Source organism: Carlito syrichta, unplaced genomic scaffold (genome assembly GCF_000164805.1).
Source record: "Carlito syrichta isolate Samal-C Ts95f unplaced genomic scaffold, Tarsius_syrichta-2.0.1 Scaffold304772, whole genome shotgun sequence".
Taxonomy (NCBI): Eukaryota; Metazoa; Chordata; class Mammalia; order Primates; family Tarsiidae; genus Carlito; species Carlito syrichta.
Genome location: NW_007248868.1, coordinates 129,715 through 137,989, shown reverse-complemented (window position 1 = coordinate 137,989; position 8,275 = coordinate 129,715). Strand labels below are relative to the sequence as shown.

The 8,275-nt window shown below is 46.0% G+C and overlaps 1 protein-coding gene across 1 annotated transcript in view; it reads right to left on the bottom strand.

The window, feature by feature from the left end:
- Positions 1 to 4,582: 4,582 nt before the first annotated feature.
- Positions 4,583 to 8,275, bottom strand: part of ZNF473 (zinc finger protein 473) — an 11,403-nt gene continuing 7,710 nt past the window's right edge. The window contains exon 4 of the mRNA XM_008060955.2: positions 4,583 to 7,126. Coding sequence (XP_008059146.1) covers positions 4,734 to 7,126 — 2,393 coding nt within the window. The 3' untranslated portion in view covers positions 4,583 to 4,733. The remainder of the gene's footprint in view (positions 7,127 to 8,275) is intronic.

The following is an 8,275-nucleotide window of genomic DNA, read 5'->3' as shown; positions in this document are numbered from 1 at the left end:
CCTTCCAAGTAGCCGGAACTACAGGCGTGCGCTACTACGCCCGGCTAATTTTTTTGATTTATTGTAGAGATGAGGTCTTGCCAAGTTGCCCAGGCGGGTCTCAAACCGGCGGGCTCAGGCAATCCACTCACCTCAGCCTCCCCAAGCGAGGGATTACAGGCTGAGCCACCAAGCCCGGCTGAGTGTCAATTATTTAATATATCATTTAGAAAATCCTTAAGAACCTGATGTTTTGCAGTGTCATATAGTTTGTTTATTCAACCAACTTCTTATTCAGTCCCTTGTTGGATGTGTTGGTTGTTTCTAGGTTTTGGCTATTGTAAATGTAGCATGGAACACCCTTGCTATGGAAAGGATAAGTGCCTGGCCTTTTTCTGGGTGAAATTCTGGCAAGAGGTCACGAGGTCAAAGGAAGAACACTTCTGTGACCCCGTGCATGTTGCCAGTGATTCACCGGAAGTTCCGTGTCAGTGTCACTCATGTAGTGTTGGGGCTGGGTCTCACCGTCCTCATCTGGGCTAACAATGAACATATTTTAAAGGCTTTGCCCAGGAATTTCTTCTAATCTTCTGGGACTTATTTCGTGATGGAAGTAACACTCATTCATTGTGAACAAAAGTCCTACACTTTTTCTGTAGATATGAATCTCCCTTTTTGTTTTTATGAAACTGATTATATATGGTATAATTATGTGGTATAATCACACTAAAACATGATTTTAGAGGTTACTTTTCTGACTTGATATAATGTGGACACTTTCCCATAACAATACAAAATGTACACATATTATACAAAAATATACGTATTATACCTATATGTGCATCTTCATTTTTTTCTGAGTTGGAGTCTCACTCGGTCGCCCAGACTGGAGTGCAGTGGCTGCTCCCGGCCACCGCAGCCTCACCTGCTGGGCTCTGGCGATCCTTCCGCCTCAGGCTTCCAAGTAGCCGGAATTACAGGCATGCACTACCACGCCCGGCTGATTTTTTGGTTTATTGCAGAGATGAGGGCTCGCTGCCCAGGTGGGTCTCGAACCCGTGGGCTCAGGCAATCCACTCACCTCAGCCTCCCAAAGGCGCGGGATTACAGGCTGAGCCACCGAGCCCGGCTTGCATCTTCATTTTTAATGGCTGCATACTATTTTTCTTTTCTCTTTTTTTTTTTGAGTCAGTCTCACTCTGTTGCCCAGGCTTGAGCCACACAGCCACTGCAGTCTCCACCACGCTTGGCCAATTTTTTAACAATTTTTATTGTAGAGACGAGATCTCACCACGTTGCCCGGGCTGGTCTTGAACGCCTGGCTTAGGCTATCCTCTCACCTCCACCTCCCCAAAGTGCTGGGATTACAGGTGTGAGCCACCATGCCCGACTCTGTAAGCTTTTGTAGTGCTGGAGTCTTTTATTTATTTATTTATTATCTTTTGAGTTGGAGTCTCACTCTGTCACCCAGACTGGAGTGCAGTGGCAGCTCCCGGCCACTGCAGCCTCGACCTGCTGGGCTCTGGCGATCCTTCTGCCTCAGCCTTCCAAGTAGCTGGAACTACAGGTGCACACTACCACACCCGGCTAATTTTTTGATTTATTGTAGAGATGAGGTCTCGCCAAGTTGCCCAGGCAGGTCTCGAACCCATGGGCTCAGGCAATCCTACTCACCTCAGCCTCCCAAGGCACGGGATTACAGACTGAGCCACCGAGCCCAACTGCTGGAGTCTTTTAAAAGAATACATTACTCTTGAAATAGAAAACAGGACCTATTTACTTTGGAAAGTCTGGAAAAATATGAAGAAACTAAAAAATCATTAACTCAGAAACTCTTAACTATTTTTGTTTGAAAATCTTCTGAATATAATGGCTGAAATCCTAGTTCTGACCAAGGGAACATGAATGGAAGTGATATGCAGCGCTTGCATGTGTTTTAAATGGTGGGTCCTCTGTCACTCTGGTCTCTCGAGTAGACGGAGCAGACCCCTCCACTCTGTCAACCCACAGTGGACATGTGACGAGTGAGAAATTTCTGTTCAGCCAGAGGTGACACCGAAATCTGTTGCTCTGACATCATCTCATTTATCCAGACTGAAAGAATATGCCATTGAAAGGGATGTCAGGCCTAGTGAACTAAGTGTCCCCCAAGCCACAGTCATCCACCACTAACTTTTTGCCATAGATGTGTACTTTTAGTATTTTCCTTGAAATCAGCACAGTTCATTCTAAACTTGTCAGTTTAAGAGGACTTTCTACTACCATGAGCAGTTAACAAGTATCTCTTGTCACTAAGGTAAAAAAAAAGGGGGGGGGGAAGGGAAATTGAAATAAATACTAAGCAAGCAAAATTGCATGCAGTACTGAATGCTACTGAAAAATATTGCCTGAGTTTGAGGCCTGTTGTCTCATGAGGAGTGAACCACCCACAGCCATGCTCTCCTTGGCCACTTAGCATTGCACCGAGATTGAAGTGGCATGGCCAATGCATCTGAGGACTGCCTGAAATTGTGTGCTTCCCCAGGGGTCCATGACCCGCTTAGACTGTGAGAAAAGACTCAGCTGCCACCTCTGAAGGGGCACTGTTCACCACAAGCCCTCCCCCATAAGAACTTAAGTGCCCAGCATCTGGCCAGTTGTATAGCACAAGGATGAGAAGCCAAAACTTTTAGACATGAAACTTTAATTCAAGAACAAACCAATGTGCACAGATGAAACAGATGTTTCTACCCTGGCCCAAAGCAGCATGGGTGATGAATTAGAGACTACCCCCCCGCCACTCGCAATGGCTGCCAATTTTCCAGAGGCCCTAATCTCTGTCATAGGTGTCAAAACTCTTGCTGAACACACGTACACTTGTGTTCTAGCCCTGCAACACTTGTACCCCCCTTTGGAATATAACATGCCTACAAGACCAGACAGAATTCCAGAGGGCAGGGACCATGTGCAGGGAGTTCAATGTTTTGGCCGTTTATAAAACAGCATGCTTCTTCCCACTGCGGTATAGGCCTCATGGACAGCCAACAGGTTCCCAGTTTCACCTACAAACTCAAACAGAACTCAAGGTACAAGGTTTAAAAAGCCCAAGAGTACAAAACACTCACACCTGAACTCTTTTTTTACTTTTTATTTTTTGAGTTGGAGTCTCACTCTGTCGCCCAGACTGGAGTGCACTGGCCGCTCCCGGCCACCGCAGCCTCGGCCTGCTGGGCTCCGGCGATCCTTCCACCTCAGCCTTCCGAGTAGCTGGAATTACAGGCATGCACCACCACGCCCAGCTGATTTTTTGATTTATTGTAGAGATGAGGTCTCGCTGCCCAGGCGGGTCTCGAACCCGCGGGCTCAGGCAATTCACTCACCTCAGCCTCCCAAAGGCGCGGGATTACAGGCTGAGCCACCGAGCCCGGCACCCCTGAACTATTTTAAGCACCTAAATTATGAAAGGTATTAGAAGTATCAGTGCCCAAAGCTTTTCATAAGATTGTTGTGCTCCAGAAAGCATATGCTTGAGTCACTTAGTGGTAGGGCACCAAAGCCCAGAGCTAAGGCACTGTCAAGGGGGAGCTAGTCATGTGATTCTCTCTCACTGGACTCTCCAAAAATCCTTGGTGGTCCCAGAATTTCTTGCAACAAGGGAATGTGGCAGTTTTAAGAGGTCACTTGTCGACTAACAGCAATCTTCTATGAAAAAGGGGCTGTTTTCCTTTTCAATTCTAGAAGCTTCAGCACATGGGCAGGGTTTATGGTATTGATGTTACCCACCCGGAACCTAGCAAACTGCCTGGCAAGTGGCCATCTTGGATAAATGGTGAATGATGAACATTTCAGCAACCACTTCCACACACAACTTCCATCCTCATGCACATCTTTGGTAGAGGTTTTGTGTGTAGCGGCACCTTGATCAGTGCAGCTTCCCCAACTGAATCCAGTTGTGTTTTCAGTGCCATTAACTCCCATGAAAAACTGGGTTATCATACTATATTAAAAAATAGCTTTAAATGGAGGAAAACAATGGGAAGAGGCACCATGGGTATGTGAGAGGTGGAGTTCTCTTTGGGAGGTGAGGAGTCTACATGTTCTTCTTGGCTTTCTGGGCATTAAGAAAAACAACAACAAAATAACAACTAGGACAGAGAGATGGAGGAACAAAAAGGGCCAGACATTTACAAAGAATAAAGGACCGGAAAAAACCTTTTAAAAAAACTTGCTTAAAAGCTGTACATTATGAGAACATTAACTGGAGTAAAGAGAGACAAAAGGGTACTAATTCTTCTTTTGGACTATACTTGTGTTACAGTTGACAAGCATTTGTTGCTTACATTTGGTCAATCCCCATGTGCTGGGCATCAGTTCTAAGTGCGTCACATTTATTTAGTTAATCCTCACAACAGCCCTGAGGTAGGTAACTATTATAATGCCCATTTTACAGATGGGGACACTGAGGCCTGAGAAATTTTTTCTGATTTTCCCAAGGTCACTTAGGTAGTAGATGGCAGAGGTAGGATTTAAGCAGACTGACTCCAGAGTCTAGTTCTGAATCCTGACTTATATATAGCTTCTCAATTTTTGTGTTTTCACTGTTCTAATGAAACTTAGGTTTGCAAACTTTCTAATCAATCTTTATTGATAAAGAGATGTATATATTTGGAGGGAAGCTTGCAAGAGGATGGTTTGATTTTCTACTCAGATGAGCATGGTCTCAGATGTCTGGGACTCTGCTGCCACCCAGTAGCGACAGGTGGTATTGCTGCTTGTTACTTGTGTATTTGCTGATGACGCCTGAGACTTGAGCAGCACCGAAAGGCTTTTGGACAATTCTGACACTGATAAAGAATCGCCTGGGTGTGAATTCTCTGGTGCTGGTTGAGATGAGTGTTGAGGCCAAATGCTTTGCCACACACGTTGCAGGAGTAAGGCTTCTCTCCAGTGTGAATTACCTCATGCTGCGTTAGATTTGCTTTCTGGGCAAAGGCTTTCCCACATTTGCCACACACATAGGGCTTCTCTCCGGTGTGAACTCTCTGGTGAATAGAAAGGCACGAGCCCTGGCTGAAGGCTTTCCCACATTCCTGACAAACATAAGGTTTTTCTCCGGTGTGAACTCTTCGGTGACGGATAAGCTGAGCGCCCAGGCTAAAGGCTTTTCCACAGTCACCACATTCATAGGGCTTCTCACCTGTGTGAACTCTCTGATGCTTAGAAAAGCATGAGCTCTGCTGGAATGTTTTCCCACATTCGCTGCACTCATAGGGCTTCTTTCTGGTGTGAGTCCTCCGATGCTGAACAAGGTAGTTAATCTGGGTGAAGACTTTGTCACATTCGCTACATTTAAAGGGTTTCTCTTTAGTGTGAATTAACTGATGTTCTGAGAGGCATGTGCTTTGGCTGAATGTCTTTCCACATTTGTTACATTTAAAGGGTTGTTCATTTGTGTGGGAGGACTGAAGTTTCACCACGGAAGTGCTGTTGGTGATGGCTTCCCCAAGCTCACTACATTCATATGGCCTCGACCCAGAGTGGATTCTTTGATGATGAATCAGCTGAGAACTTTGACCAAAAGCTTTTTCACACTGGTCACACTGAAATGGCTTCACCCTGCTGTGAATCCTCTCATGCTGAGTGAGGTATTTGTTGCAGCTAAAGGTTTTCTCACATTTGTTGCACTTAAAGTGCTTCTCGCTAAGCCTTAGATGCTTTTTGTGTTCTGGGTTCTGATCCAAGATTTTCTCACTCACGTCAGATCCTTGCTTTTCTCTGACGTGAATGCTCTGGTGGCAATTCAGGGTTGAGCTACAAATGAAGCGTTCTCCACACTCCAGACATTCAAAGGAGGTTTTCATAGTGTGCATTTTCTGGTGCTGAACAAGCTGTTTGTTATGGCTGAAGGTCTTCTTGCATTCAGCACAGCTGAAGGGCTTTTCTGTGGCATGAATGGCCTGATGTCGAATTAGGTGTGAGGGCCGGCTAAAACTCCTGACACATTCCTGACATTTGTGGGGTCTGTAGCCAGTATGAATTCGCTGATGTTCATTAAGGTGAGTGTTCCGGAAGAAGGCTTTCCCACATTCACTGCATTTGTAAGGTTTCTCTCCACTATGAACCCTTTGATGGATCTTTAGTGTAGTGGTATGGCTGAAGAGTTTCCCACATTCATTACACTTAAAAGGCTTCTCTCCAGTATGAATAGCCTGGTGTTTGATGAGCAGTGAATTCTTCCTGAAGGTCTTCCCGCACTCCTGACACTCAGAGGTAGTTTTTGCAATATGAGTTTTCTGATGTCGAATGAGGTGTTTGCTCAAACTGAAGGTTGCCTGGCATTTGGCACATTCGTGGCGTTTCCGAGTGTGGGTCTTCTGGTGTCGAGTAAGATGAAAGGTCCGGTTGAAAATCCTGCCACATTCATTACATTTGTAGGACTTACTACCTGTGTGAGTTTTCTGACGCTCAACAGGCTGTGCACTGTGACTGAGTAGATGGTCACCGTCTTGACTCCCACACAGTTTTTCTCTAGTGTGAGTTTTCTGATGCTGCAGAAGGTGTTTATTCTGACTAAACGTTTTCCCACAGTCATTACACACATAGGATTTGTAGCTCACGTGAGTCACTGGATGCACAAAAAGGTAAGAACTCTGGTTGAAACTTATTTCATATTCTTGAGGCACACTGGGTTTCTCTCTAGTATGAATAATCCAGTGCTGGATAAGATGGTAACTCTGGCTGAAGCTTTTTCCACATTCGCTACATTTGTATGTTTTCTCCTCTCCCTGGACAGAATCTGGCTGGCTTTGGTCTGAGTAGTAGCCAAAGTCACTCCTATGCTCCTTAGACTGAGCTGGTGTGAGGCTCTTTTCGGAAAGATTATGTATCATGGAATCTTCTCCTGTGGAAAGGAGGGACACAGGACTGAGGCCTCTCCTGGATTCGTGACTCTCACATTCTGTGGGACTTTCCATGTTGGTGATGGTATCAGACCTCAGAAGATTTTCTGGATCTTCTAACAAACTATCTAACCAGCTCTCACCTATACAGGCTTCTCCAAAATTGTAGTTCCAGAGGCCATCCTTGGAAAATGTCTCTATAATCTCCTGGGAGAGATCTTCTTCTAAGAAATCCTGCTTCAGAGGAGAGTTCTTGGTCTCAGCTACGTCTGAAAGAGAAAGTGCAAATGTCTCCTATTCCCCAGAGGTGAGAACAAGGATAAGAGGGAACAGGGCTGATGGGTCTTGAGTCCTGTCTGTTCATCAAGAGACCCAAAGTGATGACCCCTGTGGAACTGGCATCACAGAAAACAGAGAGCTCAGTCCTGAGGGGCAAGAGGGGAACTAGGAAACTGAAGGGGTTCAACAGGGAAGAAGACCCTCCACCATCACCCTCACATGTGCGTGACTGATCAAACTCCCTAAAAACTCTCCCAGACTCACCTCCTTCTCCCCTCTCCACTGTCCTGCACTGTCACCAAAATCTTCTTCACATTCTATATCTTCCATCCTGGAGAACCCCACACCATCCACCCAGTTCTCCACACCAGACTAGAAATCAACTTCCACCCTCCCCTATCTGTCAACTCAGCACTTCCTGTCTGTCTCCTTTAAAATGTCTCAACTCTCCGGCTACTCAGAAGGCTGAGGCGGAAGGATCACCGGAGCCAGCAGGCTGAGGCTGCGGTGGCCGGGAGTGGCCACTGCACTCCAGTCTGGCGACAGAGTGAGACTCCAACTCAATAAAAAAAAACAAAAAATAAATAAATAAAATGTCTCAACTCCCTGCCTCTCCTCTACCATCTGAGTCATCTGGCCCTGACTCTCTGTTGGCCTCATCTCTTTCTCTAGTCTTCCACACTAGCCTCAGCAGCTTTGTAATAAACCAGCTTGACAACATGACTCCCGATTAAGCCCTTCCATGGCTTCTCACCTGGAGAAGAGAAATGAAAGAGGCACAGGGAATGTTTTTCTCTGTGCTGCCCATAGAACTCTTCCAGGTCCTTGAATCTACCAGACTTTCTCCTCTGTGCCTTTACTGGTCCCTGATGCTGGCCTGAGCTTTCTGGGCTAACTCCTCTGTGTCCTATAATTCCAAGCTTGAGGCCCACACCTTCTGAGAGCTTTCCCTGACAACCCCACACCCATTCTGCTTTAAGTGCCCTGCCTGTACTCTCTAAACAACAATAGCTGAACACTTACGATGCTCTACTGTAGCTGGTTAAGGGTAGGTCTGGCCCCTCACCAGAAGGCAAGCTCTTTTTTTTTTTTTTTTGAGTTGGAGTCTCACTCTGTCACCCAGGCAGGAGTGCAATGGC